At 44.4% G+C, this 25,370-nt stretch overlaps 1 protein-coding gene across 2 annotated transcripts in view; it reads left to right on the top strand.

The window, feature by feature from the left end:
• PHKA1 (phosphorylase kinase regulatory subunit alpha 1) overlaps window positions 1-25,370 on the top strand; it is a 2,290,600-nt gene that overhangs the window by 1,054,448 nt on the left and 1,210,782 nt on the right. For both annotated transcript variants that reach the window (XM_069648650.1, XM_069648649.1), the window contains exon 14: window positions 1,571-1,705. In XM_069648650.1, the coding sequence (XP_069504751.1) occupies window positions 1,571-1,705 (135 nt within the window). The remainder of the gene's footprint in view (window positions 1-1,570; window positions 1,706-25,370) is intronic.

The following is a 25,370-nucleotide window of genomic DNA, read 5'->3' as shown; positions in this document are numbered from 1 at the left end:
ACACTGTCATATTTGCTCACTGTGATTTTGCTTCACTGTCCTGTTAGCCTACTGTGATTTTACTCCTATGTACTTCTTTCTGCCATATTTTCCTGCTGATTTTGTTCCTAAGTATGTCACACTGTCATATTTGACAACAATGATTTTGCATTTGGGTTCATCCTTCTGTTGTATTTAGGAACTGTGATTTTGGCCTTGTTATGCCCATTTGAGTTTTCTCCTGTGTCCCTCCTGTGTCCCTCACAGTTTGATTTTACTTATATATGTACATTGTCATTTGTGCCTACTGTAATTTTGCTCCTTGGTACACTCCATTTTGATTTGCTCCTAAGTACATCCCCTTATACCTTTTCCCCAGAATATTCCACTGCCATATTTGCATAGTGTGGCTTTACATCTTCGTATATCCCATTATGATTTTTCCCCTACGTACATTCCTTTGTCCTATTTGCCCAATTTGATTGTACTTCTTTATACAGCCCTATTTGATGTTGCTCCTAGGTACATCCCACTGTTGTATTTAGCCACTGTGATTTTGCTCCTATGTACATTGTGATTTTTCTCCTAGTCTCATTCCATTGTGATTTTCACATTTGTACATCTTGTGACATTTATGCCCATTCTGATTTTTAAATTGGAAGCCTTTGATTCATTTGACACATCACTTGGTCCATTTTAAGGCACTCCACAGAGACTTGAATAAGATATTTGGTGTTAATAAAATTATGAACCCCCTTAAAGTGACATTCAGAAATGTATATGTTGTTAAATGCTGGGATATTTGAAGGCCTGCTTCGCAACTTCTCTCCAGTGTATGGTGGGTGCTAATCTAAATATGATCATCGGGCAAACAGTTACACTTCCTCGCAGAATTTTTAAATTCCTGTCTGTGCAAGATTTAAATAGCTCATACATGATGGCCAGCTTTATCATAAGAGGTTCATGCTTAAAGTCAATGATGATTGTTGGAGTGGGATCCCCTTCTTAGTGCCACTGTAAAAGAAATCTGATGTAGATGTTTTCATTCTAGCCATGTGCGAACAAAACACTAGTTAGGCACAAAAAATATACTGGAATAAGTCTATGGCAAGCAGCATTTCAGGTCCGTAGAAGAATCATCATCAGCCTACTAAGTCAAACACCTTTTCGGCCTCTGAGGTGGTCACTACGATCGAACATGTAATGTATTGTTGTTGTACTCATGTAGTATGATTTATTGATATCATAGGCCTTAGTCTGTAACCCCAACTGATGCATATCCTAGTTGATCTTCAACTAGGAATAGTATAAGAAACTAGTCTTTTATTTAGGATTATATCCATTGTTACTGTTTTAGTTCAAATTAAAAATGAAATAATGGGTTTCAAGATTCGTGGCTCTGCAAGTAGAGATGTTATGTCTATCTCCCCATATGGTTTAATTGTTTTAGTTGTGTTATAGAAAATCTAATTCCCTGGTCTTTTTGCTTCTAGTGATGTTTTAAAAGCCTTAGGCATTTCATTGCTACACTAGATTTAGCAGTAGAAATATGTCCTTCATTATAATGTTTATTTGCTTCTTTGTCATCTAGTATCCATCTTGGCAGAAACTGAAGAAATCAAGGCCATATTAAAGAAGCATGAGATTGAAGTGGAGACTGTTGCTGATGTTTACCCCATCCGAGTACAACCAGCACGCATCCTCAGCCATATCTATGCCAGGCTGGGTGAGCATTTATTATCTTTGCAGTTATATAAACATTACGAAAAGGGTGATGATGATATCTACTAAATTAACATCTAACCAGAACATTAACTAGGAGCTCAAGAGCCTAGCCTAAAGAGTTTCATTTGTCTAAGCTCTTATCATGCTTACTAAACCAATCCAATAATTCGGCAATAAAATGCAGTGAATGCTTAAAGAATTGCAGCTGCATCTAACACTTATGTCAACTTGGTGGTGTCAAAGGGTTTGTAGAGCTGAAGCTCTGGGCATGAGTAACATGAGTAACTAGACACCTGAAGCTCTGAATGATGATGTAGTGTGAGCGAGGAGGTGGCTAAACACCAGATGAGATTGGGAGACGGAGTGTGGGAGCTGCGGTGTGATGTAGATGCTGTGGATTGCCCTGGAATTGGAATGGCACTGTGCAGTGGAAAGGAAACTATGAGCTGACTGCTTGCACCTGCAGGTGTTGAGAGGGCCATGTTTGATCGCGCTGTAAGTTATGGATGGCTATTTCCACAGCCCTCATTATAGTGCAAAGTCCCATCTCACAGCTCGGAAGCAGTCTGTAGGCAACCCGAGGAAGCTTGGAAATTGGTGCTCACTCAATTTTAACCAGTTTGTGAAGGAGGCACTTTCATCACTGAAGGTAGCCATCTTAGAATGGTGCAGAGTCGGGACTTTGATGCCGATTTATTGCTGTATAATACAAGATCCTAGTCTGTATGTCAAGTGCCTACTTGAAACTCATACCTATCAAAACAAAGTTCATCCTCTTCATGGCTGCCACCAAACACACCCAAATTCCAAAGTGGCTGACACACATGGTTGTTGACGGCTTCTCCCCCACAACTCGTCCCTAGTACAAAGTCCCTCCGCTTCACCATCAATTGCGACCTCTCCTTCAAAGCACACTTTGCCAAGACGCCATAAAATGGAGCCAGCTCTCGCTTAAGCCTTCAACCCCCTTCCCCTTAGACTTCTGATCTGCCATCCATGGTCAGGTGCTTTCCCACCTGGAGGGTGGCAAGGCCCTCCTGCCAGGTGTTCCAACCACTACTCTTGCCCCTCATAAAGCTGTCCAGTTTGCCTCATTGCAGGAATTAACAAATTCTATGGCATTTCACCCACTCTCAAGGAACTACACTGATTATCCTTCGAAGTCTGCATTAGCTACAAATATCTAATGTCTAAAACTCCATCATGCTTAGCCGAAAGGATCACAATGTAAGACGGTAAGTCCAACACCAGCAGCCAAGGTATCCACAGACTGGAATCCAAAAAGTGTCAGAAGACCATGAAAAGATTATTCTCCTACTATGTTTCTACACTCTGGAACAACCTTCCTGCTAACATCAGAATGACTCCCTCCCTACTGTGATTCAAGAAAGATCTGAAGACCCAGCTCTTCAAGCAGTACCTCACTGACAAATGAGGATCATAGACCGATAAGAGGATGACCCCAACTATGTTCTATACAATCCAAGATTTGTTTGCCCGTGGATTGCGCCTGCCCCACCAATTAACTACAATGATAGAATGAAGGTAGTTTTAAATTGTGTAATAGCCCTTATGTGTGACATGTTTCAACCACTTGGTGCTCTTCAAGACCGGGCTTGATTGACCAAATATATTTGCTTCACATTCTGCTTAATATAGAGACTGTTCCATTAAGTCACACATAAGGGCTATTAAAGAATAAACCATTTACAATTACCTTCATTCTATCATTGTATTTAATTGGTGGGGCTGGCGCAATCCACAGGCGAACAGATCTTGGCACATATGCAAAACAGTAAGGTTTGGGGATAACTTAGTTTACCCAGGATGTAACGGCCTCAAACCTGTGTGAAGACAGAATGGTGAGTGCTGGTTGATGGCAGTAACCCAGCAACTTTACTTATGTTCTATACACCTTTATCATCATAATGGCTGAGCCCCAAAATAGTCCCTGCTCCTGTGAGAATAGGAAGCATTGGTGAACCCAAAGTCCTGCGGTATGCAACAGATGTGTTTGCACCCCTGGATTTGAAATAGTCTGGGATCCATGTAGTCCATCCCCTCACTAGGTAGAGGCTCCAATGTCTGGTCTGAGGACAATCAGATTGGATATTAGGGAGGGACTTTAGGACATTAAATAACGAAGGAGCTCACTGAAGCAGTGAGATGGTAAATGCGTAGGAGTCAGCCATTCAGCTATTTATCTCTTTAGTATTGAGGAGAATGCGCTTTGCAAGAAGAGTGCGAAGACCTTGAAAACTGCCAAACCAAGGTGAAATGGAGGTTATGGTGGTGGGATGGAGGGTGGGGAATATAATTTGTATCTTCAGGTTGTGAAGGTAAATAGTGATCTGGTCTGACAGGGCAGACTGGAATTACCCCCACAGAACAGAAACAGAGAGGGAATACCTCTTATCATAGTGGTGGAACTTTTTTGGGCCCTAAACCCCCCCTTCCCTCTCCACAAATGAAATAAGCTCGTAGTAGAGTTTACCTTTGTGAGGATATTACCCATTACTCGTGGTGAAAGGAGGATCTTACCTTTGTTTCAGGAGTGGCAGTCCAATAATTTAGAGTGGAAATTGGCACTGTAGCTGCTAGGTTATGTAATGGCAGACTGTAAAGAGATTGTAGCGAAAATTGCTGCAGTGATCTCAATGCCAAAATTGGAGGAAGCCTAGAAAAAGTGTAGAGGGACCATCTGGAAAATTCTGCTAGAGCTTTGAACTTGAGGGTGCTGGGATTTCCGAATTTACATGGAGGAAGACCAGATTCAGAGGTTACTGCTGAGGAAATTACAGCAGAAAGAGGGGGTATCCTTGATTAAGGCTTATGTTTTTTTTTATTGTATTTGGTTTAAAATGCAAAAAGCACCTTTCAAACCTTTACAATCTATACAACTGATTTATCACACCTCTTACATAACAAATGAAGAAAAACCAACGTACAAAGTCATAAACAATGTCAGATCACTGCAAAGGCGAGGGGGGAGTGTCGCACACCAGGGCAGAGGGAACAACCTCAGCAGAAAGCGTCCCCTGGCAAGGGACCGCACCTGCAACCGCTAGTGAACAGTAAGGACATAGGGACTGGGGTGGTGGCCCCGAACTGGGGGAGCACGGATACCGAATCCACCCACCAAGGCAGTGGGAGCAACCGGCCTCATAGGCACTAAGGTGAGAAGACCACCCCCCCCACCCCCGGGAAACAAGAAAGGAAGCATGAGCGCCCTCTCGACCTGAAAAAGCACACAAGGCAAGCCCGGATGGAGAGTGGAATGGCCCAGGGGGACCCCAGCAGCATCCAATAGAATTCACCAAGGTGCATGACCCCCCCCCCATACATCATCCCTGGGGCGTATGCCCGCCTTAAACAGTGTCCGACAAGAGGGCGCTCCGGTCCAAAGAGAGAGAGGAGTCCCGGAAGGGATGTAAAATGACCTAGGGCCCCCAGACGGAACAGGGGCAACAGGTTACACCACCCGACACACGAGCTGGGAGTGTGACCTCTTTGTGGATAAGGTTAAGGAGAGAGGGTCCTGAGATCCCAGCGATTGCGGGTAGAGGCCCCAGGACCCGTACCCGGGACATGTGCCGGAGCGCAGAAAACTAGCTGTATGACTTATGACCCAAGGACAAGACTAAACCGTGCGCAAGAAAATAGACTCCACGAGGGGTATGAGCTGAAGGCCTTGAAGGTCTCGGACTGATCCGGCTGAGGTGTGGGGACCCAGGACTTCCTCCTGGGGCGTTTGTCCACCACACGGTGCAACCCTTCTCCAGACCAAAACCCAGAGGGCAAATTCAACATACTGGCCAACAGTGAAAAGAGCCAAGAAAAGGCGAGAACACCAATCTCTTAAGTACCCCACAGGTGAAGACTGTCTCGCAGAGAGAGGATCAACTCCCCCAGCAGAGCAGGTGTACATGAACTGGAAGGAGACCCTTCAAGGATTCTGCTACCAGGAACACACAGGAAACCGAAGCATACCACTCTCGGGCGGGGTGAAGGTCCGAATGGCAGATCAAACAGAGGAAGCAATGTCCATGCAAATGACCATAGCAGCTATACTGTAAGAAATCAGAGACATGCAAGCAGACAACGGGCAGCAGATCGAAAAGATGGACTAGAGTGTGGACAAAATGGAAGACAGGCTCCAGGGACTGGAGGCCCACCAAATATCAGTTGACATCCTAGAGGCACAGATCGACACCAGATTGTCCTCCCTGGAAAAAAAGTAAATGAGAGAGCCCTGCAAATGGATGACTTTGAGAACAGGGAATGGAGGAACAACTTGAGATTTTTTGGCATACCAAAGGCAGAAGGGGAAACAGAGATATATGCCGAGTGGTCAAGGCCGTAATTTGCCTCCTGTTTAGGTATGAAACGATGACAGACTCCACCATTGACCGGGCGCATGGGGCCGGAGAGCGGGCAGGGGGCCCGCACTCGATCCTAGTCCGCTTTCACTACTATGCGGAAAAGGTGAAAATCCTGGAGGAGGCTAGGAGAGCCTCCACGATCACATACAACTACGCAACAATTACAATTTCCTGGACCTTTTGGCATTCACTCTGACCAGACGACGGATGTGCAGCCCCCTGATTCAATGCTTGAGAGAGAAGGGTATTTGGTATCAATGGGACTACCCCTCCTCACTTTCCTTTGAGTATATGGGCCAACGATCAAAACTGCTCACAGAGAATGATATCACAAGCGCAATTGGGGAATATGTGGGAACTACGGAGGACGAGAGACAACCCACAGTAGAAGCACTGAGCGAGAAACGTGAAGAGGGAGGCCAGGGGAGCAGGAGACGGATCCTGGGTTTGAGGAAATTTAAGAAGTTGAACACACCACCGCGCAACGTAGACCCCAGAGGTGACACAACGCGAGATCCAGCCAGGATAGGTCAACATTGGCTGGGAACTAGGCTATCTTCTATGCCAACAGCAAGTATGGGATGTAATCTGACATTGAATACAATGATTGGTCATGGGGATCATTTTGCAGGGGAAGTGGGGGGGGTGAGGTGGTATTGGGGGAGCTCCAATTGTGAGGTGTTTATTGGGGTAGGCCCGGGGCATGGCGGACAATCTGGTGGTCCAGTCAAGTTACGGGAATGGTCGGACACATTGGCTGGGCGCCGGGGAAGAGGGCAGGGGGCACCGGAAGGTCAGAGTTTTGGGTAAGAAGGGGGGAGGCGGCGCAAGACCCCATCGTTAGAAAAAGGGGGCAGTTGGAGACAGGCCCCTTCAAGGGGGGTAGAGGGGAGGGACATTGGGAAAGGGGAGGGAATTGGTTTTGGTTGTGATTGAACAGACAACTCAGAATGTGGACCATACGATACGATGTACTGGAGATTGTTTTTCTTTGTTTGTTGTTAGAATCTTTAAATAAAGTGATTAAAAAAAAAAGAATGTGGACCATAGGCAAGGAGTACTAAACGCAAGCACTGGTTGGGCAAAGAGGGAAGGAAAGGAGGCTATGGCACTCTTCGAGCGTCCAAATGGCTGATATCCTGCCTACTCTGGAGATGCGCTCCCTCAATGCCAGGGGAATAAATACACCCATAAAGAGATCCCTTTTGGGTAGAGACTTCAAACGGGCAAAATGAGATCTCCTTTTTCTGCAGGAGACCCACTGGACGCAGGGTAAGGAACCAGCCCTCCGGGGGGGGGTTATCAGGGAGGTATAACGCGCCTCTTATAAGCTGAAGAAAAGGGGGTAGCGATTGCCTTGGCTAGCGATCTGGACCTCAGGATGAAGGGGGTGGTCAGAGGCCCAGAAGGCAGGCACCTGTTCATCAAGGGGGACCTACAGGGAGCCCCCCCTCACACTGGCAGTGATTTACAGCCCCAACGAGGGGCAGGTGCTTTTCCGGAAATAAGTAAGGGACAAACTGAGAACGTTCATGGACGGCCCCCTCATAGTTGCGGGTGAATTCAATATGGTACTTGACCCAGTGAGGGATAGGAAAAAGATGTCAGCACAAAAGCATGTAACAGCGGAGGCCTCCATATTCCGGAGCTTCGGCAGAATTAATCGTGAACTGGGCCTGATGGACAAGCGCCTGGCTTCTTTTGCAGGGGACCCCCCCCTTTCACATATTATTCGAAAACCAACAATACATTCTCAACAATTGACTACATTCTGGTGGATGAAACCCTGCATGGACACACACAACACCAGCGAGTAGAAAAAGTCCCGTGGTCAGATCACAACTTGGTGATGGTCACTTTGTTAAGGGGTTGGGGAAGCCAACGGAGGGGGTGGTGGAAATGCAACAATGCTCTCCTGAAAGAGGCAGTGACAGCCCAAACGGTCCTAGATAATATGGTAGAAAACTTTGACCTAAATAATAAGGGTGAGGTTAGTCCACATATTCTGTGGAACGCGTTTAAAGCCACCATACCAGGCGTTCTGCTAAAAATAGGGGCCCAGAAAAAGGAGGGGCAACCAGGAAAAGACCCTTAGGGAGAAAATTGCCCAAGTCCAACTGGGAGGGACACCGGGGGTGTCCATCACCCCGAAGAAGGCAGCCGCCTTAGACCAATACAAGACCCAGCTTAAGGAACTACTACTGGGTAAAACTGAAAGAAACCTCCAGTTCCTTAAACAAAAGTATCATGAAAAGGGGGATAAAGCTGATGGCATTCTAGCATGGACATTGAGAGAAGTACAGAAAAGTAGGATGGTCAAAGCCATGAAATATGAGGAGGGGGCACTATGTTGTTGAGTATTGGGGAAATGTTTCAGCGCTACTATGAACGGTTTACAAGTCAGAGTTTAACGGGGAGGACTCCCTTATCGAAGACTTCCTGGCTAAAATACCCATTCCAGGCCTAGACCATGACACTGTAGAAAGCCTCGATGCCCCAGTAACAGTGGAAGAGGTCATAGATACGATAAAGAGCATGAAGGGTGGGATAGCGCCGGGGGAGGACGGATTCTCTGTAAAACTTTATAAAATGTACTGATCCACCCTCACCCCACACCTGGTACAGGTTCTAAACGCAGTCCTAGAGGATGGCATATAGGCCAATCTCCCTATTGAACATTGATGTTAAGATTCTGGCGAAGGTTCTGAGGAAATGGATGGAGGCAATAATGCCGTCCCTGGTGACCAGGTGGGCTTTATAAAAGGGCGCCAGGGTGCGGATAATATGTGGAAGCAGATTAACCTTATGCAGTGTGCACGGGAAGCCAACCTGAATGCTAGTCTGCTATCCCTAGATCCGGAGAAAGCGTTTGACAGGGTTGAATGGAGATACATGTCTATCCTCCTTCAGAAAGTGGGATTTGGGGACCACATGAGAAAGTGGGTGTGAGCCCTGTACAAGGCTCCCACAGCGAGAGTACAGATGAACGGGGAGGTGTCAGCATCGTTTAACCTCACCAGGGGTACAAGACAGGGTTGCCCGCTGTCCCCCCTAACAAATGCCTTAACGATGGAACTCCTAGCGATAGCAGTGAGGGACCACACGGGAATTCAGGGTAACCAGGTCGAGTTTATACTATCCCTGTTTACCAATGACATTCTAGGGTACCTGGTGGACCCCCCGAAGACCCTCCTGCCTTTGCTTTCTAATTAATACATTTGTGGCCTTCTCAGGTTTAAAAATCAATAAATCCAAATCCAAGCTACTGCCGCTTCGGGAAGTTAACCCTGTTTTGGACTCGGTGAATACCTTTTTAGGAATTAAAGAGGAAAAGGCGCCAATCCAATACTTAGGGGTACGACTAACCAGAGACCCTGCGGCAACACATTTCGTCCCGCTGATGTCAACTATTAAAGGGGCATAAATCGTTGGGACAGAATGATTCTATCGTGGTACGTCCGCATGACAGCGATACAAATGAATGTCCTACCCAGATTTATGTACCTGTACACATCTCTCCCCACGATAGTGCCAGAGCTACTATTTAAAGACCTCCAAACGCTTGTGCAGAAATTAATATGGCAGGGCAGGACCCCATGAATTAAGCGATCCACTCTCACCTTTCCCAGGGAAGGGGGGGGGGGCTTTGGCCTCACGGACTTCTGGCTATAGTATAAGGCAGACCAACTAAGGGTACTATTGGAACATATGAAGGACGGTATGATAAAATATTGGTCATATTTAGAGGACATGGAAGCACACCCTCTTAAAATAAGGGATCTGTTATGGGCCCTGCATAAAGAAATTCCGACCAGGTTACTTGACCACCCCACGCTGGGTGTGCTGTGGTCAATATGGAAGGGGGACAAATATACAGAGACCCTGTCATCATGGCCCTCCCCGATGTCCTCTCTCTGAGGCCCCAGCATAAAATTGGGAGACAAGGGGTTCCGGAACTTAGGAGATTGGTCTGATAGAGGGATGGAAAGGGAAGGACAATTATTTATTTATTTAATATGCATTTAGCCAACAAATGGCTTTACATATTACAAACGTATATTCTACTAAAAACATATGTACATCAATACTTAAAATCACATAAAATATATCATTAAGAAAATGTAATACCAAAATACAATTCTTGAAAAAATGGTTAAAATGAGCTCATAAAATTTCATCATATGGAAAATGAGATTCACATCATTACCTTCTAATACGATTTGCCATATCACATCAATATTTTCCATCATGCTGGTGTTATTATATCGTTTCAAATACTTATGATGCAGCAGATTGTGATTCTCACAGTGACACATGAGATGTTTAGCAGTTTCAATATTCTCAGTACCACACATTCTACATAGCCTCAAATTTCTTGCAATCCCAAATTTTGCTACCAGGATTTCCATCGTATCTTGCTTATTAAATTTAAATAATAAATGGCCTCTAACAGTGGTACAATAGGGAAACGCATTTTTTTTTTTTTTGCATCAGTCGCCCAGTATTCTAAGAATAGACCACTATTAATCTTAGTAGTTAAGTTAATCATGCCTCATTCTAAAGCGCAAGTATAAATCAACATTTTAAGTAGACGTTTAACTTTTAGCATGAGAATAATAAAGCCATGTGAGAGAATTCTCCTTGGCCCATCTGATTTATATCAAACATAGTGAATTGATCGAGCTTAAATTTGTGGCGGGACAATTATTCCTAGAGTGGGAATGCCTCCCATATAAGGGAGTGGCAGAAGTCCTGAGCACGGGGGAAGATCTCTGTATTCGAATATTTGCGGTTGAAAGGGGTCTTGACCGATCAGAAATGGGGACTAAAACTGAAGCGCCCACTAACTCAGTTTGAAAAAATGATCGTTTCAGCCGCTACACGGAAGGAGTTGGTCTCTAAACTTTACAGGGTAATAAATGCAAGCGATCAGAATGGCAGACAGGGATTTAAAAACTATTGGAATGAACTGGCTGGAGAGGAACTCGCAGACGAAACGTGGGGCAAAATATACAAAGGAGCGTTCCACAGGAATGTCTTCACTGCAGATATGGAGCACAATTTTAAGGTACTTCGGGGATGGCACAGAGACCCCCTCAAGGTATCCAAGAAGTATACAGGGGCCTCCCCGCTGTGCCCCAAAAGGTTGCAGCCAGATCGGGACACAGGAACATGTGTGGTGGCACTGCTCTCAGACACAAACCTACTGGGGGAATCTAAGGTGGTGGATGGCGGAAATCATTGGGGAACCTCTCTCGATAGACACATTGCAAATGTTACTGGGGATTCCTCCCAGGGGGACAGAGGTGTATAGATACACCAGAATGTGGGAGACCATGCTGCGGGCGGGCGGTTGGCCCTTGCCCAGAAAGTGTTAAGACACCGGACAAAGAGTAATGGTTGAAGAAACTAAAAAACATGTTTTTGATGGATAAACTGACTGCAATGGTCATGATGATCTGGACACCTTCAGGTCTGCCTGGGACGGTGTCAAACAAAAATGGGGACGGGACGTACATTGAAGAGAAAGGCTAGCTGACCCTAACTGGAAATGGGCACCAGGAGACCACTATCTTGACTAAGGAGAGTGGGTGGGGAGTCTGTCTGGGGGATGGACAGAGATGCATGTAAATTGAAAATCATTGGATAAAAGTACCCTGCCTGAAGCCAACAATAAAATGGACACTCCAGCCGGGAGGACAACTATGCCCACAGCACGATCCATGCCAGATATAAATGCCATTCAGTATTCGGTCAACACTGTGCAACAAAACCACTATTGTTTGTTGTTGGGGGAGGGTGCGGGGTGGAGGTAAGGATAACCAGGTGCTGCAAGAGGATGTAGCAGAGTTTTCATGTGATATGTAACACACGGGTTTGTTTTGTTCTTTAAAAAAGCTAATAAAAACAATTTTTTTTAAAAAACAATGTCAGATCAATATTTCCTATATCAACATAACTTACAACATTTTTACATTGGAAACAGAGCCACCGTTCAACATAGGCAACCATAGCATTTCAATGTCCACTCTTTCCAGGTTAGGAACACATTTTCCAAAAAGCTTGATTCGTTGGTCTAACAAACCGGGACACTAACCTAACAGGTGTTTTAGATTCTCTACATTGCCATTTTACAAAACTGACACCATGACTCTTCCTGGGCCAGTTTAGTCCTAGCGCTCAACACTTCATTTGTGCTTAATGCATTAAGTCAGAATCACATAAAATCACTTTTATACACACTATCAGGAAAGCTGTATACATATGATTCAGCTTTTCCTGCTTGTTTAGATATTGTTGTTACATCCCATAGAGGCGATAGTTAGACAAACAATACCCGGTTGTAATCCAGTCATTCAGACAAATCATTGATTTTACCCTATTCAGATTTGCCAACTGCATTTCTGTCGACAAGCTCATGTTTTCTAACATATTGTTGCATTGGTTCATAAATTCCCCCAATGGCTGAATCCCACCTCTGGAGCACACTTTCTCTAATTGATAATACAATCAGGTCCTCCTTTGAACCCAATAGTTTCCTGAAGAGCGCCAGCTGGCGCAAAACTGCTCTTCTGGAGGCCTAATTCCAAGCGAAGCGCCACCAATGGTATACATTTCGGTACCCAGTACCCATGCACCTCCATATCAAAGCTTTTTCACCCCAACTATAGTTTGGCAGCACCTCTGGCCCATAGAATAACTTTAATACCACCTTTCCATTGTAAAATGTGATTATGGGTCTTAGCAAGGATTTTCCAAATTTATTATTATTGTATAGCATCTGGGCAGTCATCTTGAGCATTTTACCTTTTATTAACTCTTGAATGGGGAACTTTACTGGTCGGGCCGTTACCTGGAAACCAAGATATACCAGGTTCTCCACCATGTCCCTATTCTTTTTTACCATTAAAGCACATAATCTTTGTCTTCTTGGGGTTTATTTTTAATCTGTTGTTGATCATAAAGGAATCAAATGTGGTCAACGGCCTTTGCAGGCCAATGGCAGTCTTATCAAATAGTTCAAAATTGTCTGCATAAGCGGGTCATATTATCCTGAGCTCTCCAATACAAGGAGCAATGAAGGAAACCTCATCTAGGCAGGCCCCTATGTCTGTAGCATACAGGTTAATAAGACGGGGCCAACCCACATCCTTGCCTTAGTCCAAGAAATATGTCATTTTCCTGGACAGGTTGCCCTCACTGTCTAGTCTAACCTGTATGGATGTATTCTGATGCAGCTACATTAGCCTGTTCAATAGGCCATGATCAATTCCCCAGTGATACTTCATCCATGGACACATTTCTGTCGACCATATCATATGCCATAGATAGATTTAGCGATGCAACCTATGTAGGGTTGGTACAGGAGCAACTGAAAGATGCATCATGGGACAGAGTTTTACTGACCTTTAAAAAGGTCTCTAGAAATGCAAATCTCCAGTTGATCCAATTGTATGTCACCCATAGGGCGTATCTGCTGCTGAGAAAGATTGCCAAATTTGGCAGCACGATGGAGCAGTCTAGTCCAAAAGGTGGTACGATCAATGCGGATTTACTTCACATGTTTTGGGCATGCACAGAGATTAGGCATTTTTGGGAGGAGAATCCTTGACATAATAAGGGCATGCAGTCAGTCCCAATTCCCCTCATGAAGCCTGTCTGTTAGTTCCAATATTTTTTTACATTCTATCCAAGCCTCAAGGACTAATGCTACTAATATTGCAAAAACCTTACTGTCTGCATCGAGCAGTGCAATGGGCCTATAGTTACGGATTCTGTTCTTTTGACCTTTTTATGATTGGAATGAAGACTGCATTCTTCCATGTCTGTGGAGTTCGCTCCTTACCTTATAATATTCAGAAATGGCCTTTTCCATATCCTCAGCAGAGAATTTTAATTGTCATAGGCTAGCTTTAGCTTCCATCTTCGGGTGTAGATTTCCTGCATTACTTCCATATAACTGGGAGAAATGGATCACCCGTATTTCTTCTAAGACCGGAATAGTTTGGACATTTTCCTGTCCAACCTTCAAGCTGTGAACTAGGGCCCGAACACTGGCATTGTGTTTTTGTAATAATAGAGACAACATGGCTTCCCCATACTCCAGTTCATATTTCACTGCTCCTTCCTTTCCAGTTTCAACATTCAACTGTATCCTTTTGCTATTCTTTAATTAGGCAAATTACCCATTGTTTTTTTTTTTTTTTTTTTTGCTCAACCCCCCACTAGCCGCCTCCCCTTAGCTATTCTGTGGTTATGATTCCTGTGGGGATGAGTACTACCACTCCTAGGCAAATCACCCATGTTTGTTCCAACAGGGAGGCCATATTACCCAGAGAGAGCATATCAATTTTCTGCTCCATTTTCATATTAAGCATTACGAATTTTAACTCCCTATTGACTACCGAGATATTCTTCTTATTCCGTTTTATTCTATTGGCCGTGCAGTTGACCATCATCTCGGTGGGCCATAGGATCTGCTTTTAGATTGGAACATCTGATCCTTGTGATCAGCATATTGTGATCGCTAAAGTCAGTTTATGTATTGCCAAATGATATGCATTTATCCAACAGTCTTAAGGATACAAAGATGTAATCAATGGTTGAACAAGAATGACCTCTGTGCTAGATGGGGGTTTTCCTACGGTCTCCCAGAAATTGGTCATTCAATACAAACAGACCGCATAGCTCCATAAATTGACACCATAGCACACACCTTTGCACTCTCTCATCTTGACACAGGGCTATGGCATCTTGATGATTCAGGCAGTAGGAGTTAGTATCTCCTGCTAATAATATTAAACCCCTGGGAAGCCAAGGAGCCATGCCTCCACCACTGTCATGAGACTGGCCAGGAATGTTTGCAGGTCACTATGAGCCTGTTGCCAATAAATGTAAATCACCAAGATATTGTCATCAATTACACCCTTCCTCCGCAGGTGGATAGCCAGGATACCCCTATCCGATTCCAGTTGTTTCACAATAGAGAACCCTGATTCATTTCTAACTGCTATTATTAGCCCACCTGAAGGGCGACCCTGTTTGCCCTTTAACGCCTGCTGTCACCAGTTTTCCACACCATTCAGTACCAGGTTTGTCATCAACCAGACTTCCTGGAGCAGCACAACTGAGTGGGATAGTAAGAACTTACAAAGGGTGTCATTACTTGTCAAGTGTCTATGCCCTCTAGTATTCCTTGATAGGCAGATCTAAGAATGCCCGTCATTAAAGTTGATGTTTGAGATTTGTCAGCTGCAAGATCGATTCCTTAAGGGTTAGTGCCAACGTTGAGCCAATTCATTTTTTGTTTTTAGTGTGCGGTGGTGTTATCCATGCCCTGCTCTGCAGAGCCCTGCACGTATGTGTGTGCACATAATGCAGGCCAGGCATATCCGGCCTGAATGTTGTGACTTTTTCTCTAAATACCAGTATTGCTTTTATTCACAATCTCGCGGTACACCCCTTTTTGGGGCCATCCTTTAGGAGTGGGCCACTATGGCGCGGCTCTTTGGCTGCAGTCCCCATTTCAGCGCAAAAGCCTTTCCTGGCTGTTAATTTAGCACAAGCTCTCTCAGACACAAGTTATCACCCTTGCACACACATTGAATGAATATGGTATGGATCTATAGATCGAGAAAACTGGAGTGAGAATTCAGAGTGTCTTAACAGAAATATGATTGTCTTTCCAGATGGGAGACTGACTCCATTAATAAACATGGGGTCACTGAGATGACCAAGAGTGAAACTGTACGTTCACTTGTGAGATTACCAGCAACAGGTGATACTATGCTCAAAGGAGTGAGGTGCCCACTCAATATATTACACTGTTTAAAGGTGTGAGACCCATCCTGAATGCTTGCCCAAAGAGCCTTGACCAGAGTTTCACACTGAAGAAGTGAGCATGTAATCCGGGGTCTGCAGCCCACACACACGCAGGGGATACCCATGCACCCACTTGTGAGATTTGCACCAAATTAGTGAGATTGTGCTCCAAGGTAGGAGGTGTTAGGCAGAATTATATGCAGTACCCTTTGGGAACACCACACACAATTAAGACTACAAGTGACAGTAGAAATTCACCTTTGGTACAAGCCTGTACTACACAGTAAAGTGGTAGCGATGGCTGAGCAGCCAGACTTATCTCAAGAGTAAGTGAGCAGTATCAAATAGTTACACAAAGGACAGCAATTACTATGATTCAGGCAAGCACTGACTCAAGGTTTTCAAGTAAAAGAATATACATGTATTTCACTCTTCAGTTGTATAACATTTCACTATTATAAGCAGTTTAAAAATCACACTCTTAATACACCACTCAACTCCCAATAGGTTCCAGACAAGTTAAGCTCACAAAATGAAGTGGGAGCAAAATGGCACTCCAGCAGTTTAAAAGGGAGAGGAAGACAAAGTTAACAGAAATTGAATCACACCAACAGGTAAGTACTCAGGGCAATTAAACAAGAGAGACTACAATGATAGAATCGGGTAGAAAAGGCTTAGGGCCAAAGTCAGTGGGTCAAAAGTCTTTTGCTCAAGATCACACAGGACAAGCCCTCATTTTGGAGAAAGATTTCAAACACTTTCACCGCAGTTGAACTAAACGAGCAACCGGATTTGCACAGTACCTTAAAACGGAGAGGAAGCTGTAGCTGAGGCAGACGTTCCTGGTAGTTCTTGCAGGCGCCCGGTTCCTGAAGCTACTGTCGGACTGATAAGAAGTAGGAAGACTGGAGGGTCCTGCACTACCCAGGGAAGAAACCAGCAGCAGAGCAAAGCAACAAATAAAAGGTGCGCTCCTTAAAACCCAACCAGGGTCCGACCTTCCTGGCTATCCGGCCCACTGTAGCTCTGTACAGCGAATTCGACCAGAGGGGTCCTAGGTTGCAGTTTGGGCGAACTGGTTGGTCCCACCAGCTCAAGGGAAGAAGTTTCCTGGTGGATCTTCTGTTGTCGGATTCTGAAGATTCGGACCTGCAGCAGGGCTTCATTGGGCGGTTCAGTCGTCGTAGGGGTCCTCTTCCATCAGCTCCTCGTTGGTTCTTTCGTTCCAGTGGCGACTCTGCCTTTCCAGTCCCAGAGACCTGCTTTTTATGCAGTTTTCCCCCATTCATACAGCCTGGCTGTCAATCACACAGCAGGGTGGCTGTCCTGGCAAGGACAGTCACCCAGCCAATCAAACAGGAGAGCGACTAGGGTTACCAAGGGAACCCATGGCAGGGGTCCTAAAACCCCTCCTTCACATCCTGCCTACCCGGACTTTCAGACGCCTTAAGGAGGGCTTCTGTGCAGAAGCCCGCAAAAAGACTGTGAACAAAGGGACCAAACCTGGTTTGGCGCGCAGAGTAAAACACAAGAAAGACATTTACAAAAAGAAATGGCGAATAAACCCAGCTGGAACCGTAATAAAATATATATGGTCAAGCGGGCTTATGTTTGAGGCTAATATAATAGCCCAAAACAATACCATGGTTATTTAAGATAACCGTGGTATAAAAAATAGGGTAGATACGACTGCCACCAGCCATGTCTTAGTGTAAAGGGAGCGAGAACAATGCTCCAAGAGACACAGACAAAAAGGGATAATCCTCCATGTAAGATGGGTTGTACTGGGTCTGTGGTTTAAAGTGACTATTATAAAGATAATGGCAACTTTATCTTTTCTGGGGGGGAAAGTAGTCAGCCCCAGAAAATGGAGTCGGTGGGAAGTCTCAAAGACAACCCTGTGTCACTGCACTGAAGGTGCTGTGTAACACACATGAAGACATGATGTTATGGAGTAGGTGAGGCTCCATTGCCCAACCTCACACAAAAAGTAGAAATACACACAGCAAAACACATGTAAGAGTGGGAAAAAGGCGCTCACTCTTACCAGGGGAAAAAAATAAACCCTAGAAATCCAGCAAAGCTGCTGAGGGACTCATTAGGTAAGGGAAATAAATTTGCCATTTATGAGAATTCTCTCTAACAGGAGGCACACGCACATTCTTTGCTCTGAGGTTTGACACACTCACAGGATGGGCTGGCATTTCGTTCTCCCATCCTACTTGTGTTGCTCTGCCTTTTGAGGGCTACTACAACCTGGATGATTATAGAGGGGTGGTGCAGGGGCAGTTATGGCCTACTGGAATGCAACTGGAAGGCTTAAACCTCCTTCTTACTTGACTTTAGTATATGCAGTAGATGCTAGGCAATGTTTCCACTGTTCTGCGCCCCGCCCCGCTTGCACCAATTTGGCGACTACGTGCAAATGCGGTCATATGACTGCCGGTGATGTCACTTCCTGTGATTGGGCACCCCCCCAGGAAATTCATAAGTCGGCTCCCCTGGCACACAGGATGTTTAGGCGCAGCTGATACGGGAGAGCCGTGTCTAAACGCCCTCCGACCAAATATAATGGATTATGACGTGCAAATGCTGAACGTGTGGCAGGCTGTTAACGTGCTTTATTTGCAATACGTAATCCGCCGCTCACAGAGTGGTTTTCCAAATGGGCATCAAGGTCAGCTGCTTAATGGTCACATTGAGGAGCTGGTCCTAAAAACCCTGTGCCAAATGAGCGCTAAAATTAAATTAATATAAAAATCATGCAGTCTTGAAACCTGGTCTGCCAGAGTTCAAGGCCCAGCACTTAACCACTAGGCCAGGGAGGGATTAGTCTTTCAATTTGGAGACATTTTATACTTGGCAAATATGTACAGATACTGCAGGCTAAGTATCAAACTTGTGCCTATTGAAACACTAAGATGTATGTGGCCTTGTGGTTAAGAAAGTTGAACCATAGTAGTCTCTCTGGGTTCTCTCCCAAATGCCATAATTTGCCTTTACTCTTCAGCAAAGGATTGTTACTCTTACCTGTGCTGCCCATTAAATGGGCACCCACAATTATTAAAAGTTCATTTTCTGGTGCTATCATCCAATCAATCAACAAATCGTGACAAGCTTCCTGAATAAGATCTCTATGGGAGGATCCAGGGGGATTATGAAGGCTAATCAATAGCATTTTTTCTATTGTATCTTTACCGGGGAGCTCTAACTCAACCGCTATCACAAACTCATCCTGATTAGAATGGATATGAGTAGACTTTAATGGATGTAATATCCCAATTAGCAGTCCCCCGTATGGTCTTCCCCCTCGGACCCTTTTTAGCTAATACCTGATGGATAGGATATCCATTTAATAGGGCCCGGGAGGTTAGCCAACTCTCCTGGAGACAAATACAGGTATGCCCTGCCAATGAGGGGATAGAACCATCCGCAGCTAATAAATGGCTAAATCCCTGACAATTCCATGAGACAAAGAATGATCTCATTGTCTTAATGACACAGCGGGAGAGACTCTGCAAGCCACTTAAGGACATTCTGTATATCAGCCATTTGCACAGAGCTCCCTTTAGGTAGCTGTGGCACCGTAATTTCGTCAGTGTGAGTACTTAACGTTAACAGTGGCCATTTAGGGTCAGCCATATTCGGGTCGGCATCCACTTCAATATCAGCTTCCAGCAAGTTGATTTTAAAGTTATGTATCATGTTTGCAGTTGCCAAGAATTTACATTGTATTGCCGATGTGTTAGAGTTCGTCACTTTCAATGTTTCAACAAATTCAAAATCTTCTGATCTCAATACTCTCAACTGTGGAATTGAATGAAGTCTAGTCATCAAAACAGATCTAGTGATCAAGTTGCAATTGCTGTTTTGATACAAGTTCTTAATAATACATGTCCGTCCACATTGGGACCGATTGATGTAAATTTTGTCCTCACTGGATGGTAGTGGTGCAGCATCTAACTGAGGGAGTGAAGTTAGTTTGGTATTTGTAATAGTCGGAGCTGAATTGGCTTCCTGCTCACTTGGGCAAAGCGATGGCTCCAGTTCCACCTCTTCAACTGGAAATGAGGAATTACTCTTATCAAGAATGAGCCAACTGGTCAGTTTGCCCTCTTTACCTCAGGTACATGTGCGAGCATGCGCAGCTTTCTGTTTAATTTTTATGCGCAGTAGGGTCTGTGTAGGCAGCGTACTTCCAAGACAGCTGCTACTTCCCTCCTTCACCCGCCACACGACTCCGCCGAGGCTCCGCCTGCAGAGGCACTTTTATAGTGATGAAGGCAGTGAAAAGACTCCAGTCTATTCACAAAACGAAGCACCAAGCACCAACACGGCAATGAATTTCAAAACTGCTCCTCACTCGCCTTGTGGTTAAGTGCTGGGCATCAAGGTCTGGCAGGCCAGGGTTCGTGACACAATTATATATATTTTTTGTTGTTGATTCTTAACTTGCCAATGTTTATATATTGGGTAAGTTTAGCTTGGCCCGTTTTTTTATTTATTAACCTGCACTGGTAACTCATTCATGTTACAGGTGCATACGTGCGATGTTGCACTTGCAGCGTATTGATTAATAGTGGCAGTGTTTTGGTTAATAGCGCTCTTGGCGTTTTTGCGCGATGTTGAGCACAAAAACATCCTGACACAAAACGGTCTCCGCGCCCTACTGGTTGCAGTGAAATGGGCCCACCGAAACGGGACCTGGCGACAAACGGTCGCTTTGCAATTTAAGCAGCAGAACTCGCCGCGCATAAGCGTCCAGCTCTACAATCTCGTCTCTGCAGGCGACATCACTGTCGCAGCGCTGCACACTAGTGGCCACTGGCGTCTAAATGCAAATACAAGTTTATAGTAATGTTTTAGGCAGATTAAAGGCCGTTGCGGTGGTGGAGCGTTAGTTGAGGGTAAAGTGAGGTTTCCGTGCTTTTTATTGTTTAAAATGTATGCTATTGTCGAGATTTGGGTAACATTGGGTATAAATATTGGCAGTCGAGATTTAGGTAGATGGTTTCCAAATGACTTTTAGGGCAGGTGAATTATGGTAGGGGATTAAAAGACATGCAAGACATATTCATTAAGAAGATAGACTGTATAGGCCTTCGACTGCACATGCTGTGTGGCTGCAGCCAATTAAAGAGACTTCTTGGATGCATCCGGCACACCATAAGACACCTCACTCTATTGGGCAGGGCAGACTCACCATCTGTCCTGCTCCATCCCAGTCATCTTTTCCACCCTTTCTCGTCTGATCGAGTGGGACTTGTAATTTCCTTTAGGTTAAAAGGAAGATGCTTTGTGAGTGAGCCTGTCTAAAGCTTAAAAGCCACAAGCAAAGAAAGATTGTAAGACTATAAGCTCAATTTGTGGAGGAAGAGGAGACGGAGAGCCCATTATTCAGATTTGGTCTAGATTATGGCACACCTGGTGTCCCAGAAGAATCGAGGATGAGCCACCTGGTTGATACCCTTAAAGATTCTAGTTGGATAGGCACTTATCCAGAGGTGGAGTTTGGTTCTGGGTATGCTAATGCATCATACAGAGCTGTCATGTCAAAATGAATTGACTATCTTGGCTGGGGTAGAGCTGCTGTGGAATTTGAACAGGATGACTTAACAGACATCCTTGACAAAGATCCTGCAAAGGATCCCATCCTTCCATTCCACACTGCAGTCAAAAATAGAGTTCTGAGAAATTGGAAAATATGGACCCTACCCCTGCAGTGAATTAACACCTCACTAAAAAGTACAGACCCTCCTCTATTGATCCGGAGTTTCTTTCAAAACATGCAAATCCGGAGAGCTTGGATGTACAAGCAGCCACCGCAACTTCCAAAGGTTCGGCATACCCTACGATTCCGCCAGACAGCGATGACAAAAGAGTAGATGCCCTGGGGAAGAGTGTGTTCTCATCAGGGAGCATGGCATTCAAAGCATTAATGCCACTTGTGCCTTGGCCACGTTTTCTTTCAGTCTGTGGGAGGTGGTTGCTATGGCAGCTGAGCATATCCCAGAGGGGGAGAAGAGAGTGGTTTTCCTCAGTGTTATACAAGATGGAAAGGATGCCGTGTGACAATCACTTCAGTCTGGGCTTCACACAGTAGATTGTACCAGCCGCTCCATGGCAGCTAGTACGGTTCTAAGGGGATTTGCATGGCGCTTGTGGGATGTATTAACCCACTTATGCTCTGCCCTGCGACATCGCTGTGTGCTGATGGCACAAGAATCATCAAAATGGCCGGAAAACGCCATGCGCGCCAAAACCTAAGGAAATTTTGCTCTACAAAGCACAAAAAGATGACTGCTAAATCTATAATGCATGTTGTCAGTGGTGGGACAGAGACCGCACTTCTGATACACGTCATTGGGCTGCCCAACCAGTAAAGATGGAGACTGCATGAAAAGCAGTGCTTGCTGAAAGAAATCCGGAATCTTGTTTTTAAATCTTTTCTTGGTTGCTGAAAATACAAAATGCTGGTGCAAAACAACCACAAACATCCAATCTTCTTGTTGGGTGTCACATATTACTGAATTCAAGAAATTACTGTGAAATTGCAATATCCTGGAAAGCTGAATTGCTCATCTAAACACCCACAGAAAAAGGTGCCTGCCTGTGGGATCTGTCAAAATCTGGGCGCAGTACCAGCGGCGGCCTGAATGACTGTTTCAAAAGCCTGTTTTAAAACTGTGAAATTGTACCATTAAGATCTAATGTCTAAAATCTAAATGACCTGTCATTAAGAGTGAACTAGGTTGTAACTATTTAAACTTCATGGTTTAGAGTCTGGAATCTGTGTTCTAGATGTTTGTTTTAAAATTTCAAGTTTATTTTAAACAAAGAAGAATGTAACAAAGTGACATTTAAATTCAGCCTGTCTCCAAGTCACAACCACAAACAACTTCCCCCACCGGGCCAGTCAACCCTCTTCTGCTCTCTAGACCAGGAACTCACATTCAGGTGTTGATTAAGAGGGGAGGAGCACTTGGGCTGCTCTGGGAAAGGCACAATGGACTTCCTCTCAGGCAAGGAGATGCTTATCAGGAAGGATCGTAAAAAGGCCTCTGCCAGAGGAGGGGGGCGGAGATTGCTTCGGAGCTGCAAGCAGGAGAAGGAGGCGGGGACAGACAACATTTGTTGATTCACCATGGACCAAAAGCATATTTCTAAAAAAGACTGATACTTTACTGTGTAAAATTGTAAAAAATATGGCAACCCCGGACTTCTAAACCTACATTTTGGCTGTATATTTTAAGAGGAGCCAGAACATTGTGCTATGTTCTGGGAAGTAACTGTAGAAATTGTGGTTTTCTAGCAAATGTATTCATGTCAAAAGTATGAAACTTCACACGCTTATGCCCATATGCAATGCAGACAGTTGTACAAAATTGTGGATAAACCAGATATTGTGTTCTGGCCCAAAAGGGCAGAATTCTGTCAAAAGCCAACACAAGATCTGACAATGACGGGTATGGGAAGAGCATTTGCTCAACAAAATGTGATCTAGATATGTTATTGTTATTAAGTCTGCAAAATTGTAAATATGTATTATATGAAAAGTAGATTTCATGTTCAAAAGCCAAGGGGAGGATTCCCTCCTGAATCATAAAACCACATCATCATCATGACGACACCCTGTTTTCTCCTCCAATCAAGGGAGAGGGGAGACTTTAGCCTATATCCAGCCAAGGGGGTGCGCACGGATAATCCAGCATACACACCCCTTTATCAAATGCATAAATAGAGACAGCTGAGGACTTAGAAGGACACACAGATTCATCCACCAACCGATTGCTGGCAGAGCACCTTGCAAGAGAATTTGATATCTTCCCTGCTCCAGACTCCAGAAACTTGGCAAGCAGAAAGGCCCATTTCTAAAGCTGAACCATTCTAAGCTTGGCCTTAAAATTCCAGAAACCAGAATTTACCCCAGACATCGAAGGGGAACAAAAGAACAGCCGGGATGTGCTGTAACTGCTTTCCTGTTAAGAATTATCGCCAGAATCCAAAGACCCAACCCCGTAGTGCCATGCTGTGAACCAGATCCATTGCCGACCCTGCCCCCAGTCCTGTCGTGCGTTGACCAGAGTGCCTTGCTGATTGCAGATCCTGTCCAGTCCGGTGTGTACTAGACCATGCAATCATAACACAGAATACAAACCACAATAAATACAAAAAATACATTTTACCATAAAAAAACCATAAAAGAATTTAACAGATTGATAACACAATTCTTCTAAAAAATCTTTTCACTGCAATTGATGGTGAGACTTATTTTTTCTCTCTATACATTTTCCATAAAGCACAGCTCAGCCATATTAACACAATACAATAAGCAATGCAAGAGGATACACCATGGTATCATTCACAACAGAAACACCCTAAGCAAGATTTAAATACATCCTAGCAATATAATAAAACGATAAGCAACCACATAACTATCCCTATGGAAAAATGAAACTTGAATATGAAAAAAAAGAAAAGAAAGCGCAAACCAAGCAAGACTTCTGACCCTACCATTATCCTATTCCAGAACTGTTCGCCATTATAATAATATTGAATACAGAGTTTCAAAGTCCCTGAGCATACTGTTAGGTGCTTTAACATCTCTAGATGATTTTAGAGTTGCAGGACCTACATCCCCTTAATGCTACATCCAGAACCTCACGGGCACTGCTTACTTGTATGGTGTCTAACAGATTAAGCCGGAATCGCAGAAATTTGTTCTTAATATCGGACACAGGAACTTTTTAATATATGTTTCCGTTATATATAAACTTTTTTTCACTTAGCAGGACCCCATTAAAAAGAACATAGTTAGCATTAGCATCCAATGTCCAACACCAGTTCATCTCCCATAGAACTTTCCTAACTAGCCAGGGTGTATTTTTCAAGGTATCAATATAACGCTCACACCGGGAAAGAATTTCTTGACATCTAATGAACCATTTTTCTAAAGGAGGATTGTTTCAATTGTACAAGAGAGAGTTATGTTTATTTTATTTATTGTGCATTTGTTAGGTGCTTGTACATAATTGTGTTTCAAAGTGCCCACCGGGCAACAGGGAGGGAACATTGGGATGTAAATCAAATATAGCAATGAAAGATAGAACTGGACCTACTAAATCTTGTGAGTATTCAGCAAGGAGGGGGGAGCGGGGGGGGGAGAGAGAGAGAGAGAGAGAGAGAGAGAAGAAAAAAAAAATATATATATATATATATATGAGAATATGGCAGTTGGGGGAGGAGGGGGGAGAGAGTTAAGTACTAGGTGCACCAAGAGTGAAGTGTTAAGGAGTGAGCAGCTGTAAGTGCCTAGGTGAGCGGTCGGGTTACCAATAAACAAGTAAGTGCAGGCATGTGGTGGCATAGGCCAGTGGGTGCCAGGGAAAATGCTGGGAGCAGGCAGAGGCCGAAGGCGATTAGGTGTGGGAGGCCAGTGCCCAAGAGGACACATGAGGGCAC

Source organism: Ambystoma mexicanum, chromosome 2q, assembly GCF_040938575.1.
Source record: "Ambystoma mexicanum isolate Mex_15411 chromosome 2q, UKY_AmexF1_1, whole genome shotgun sequence".
NCBI classification, from domain to species: Eukaryota; Metazoa; Chordata; class Amphibia; order Caudata; family Ambystomatidae; genus Ambystoma; species Ambystoma mexicanum.
The sequence above is the reverse complement of the archived record's forward strand: the minus strand, read 5'-3'. Positions and strand labels throughout refer to the sequence as shown.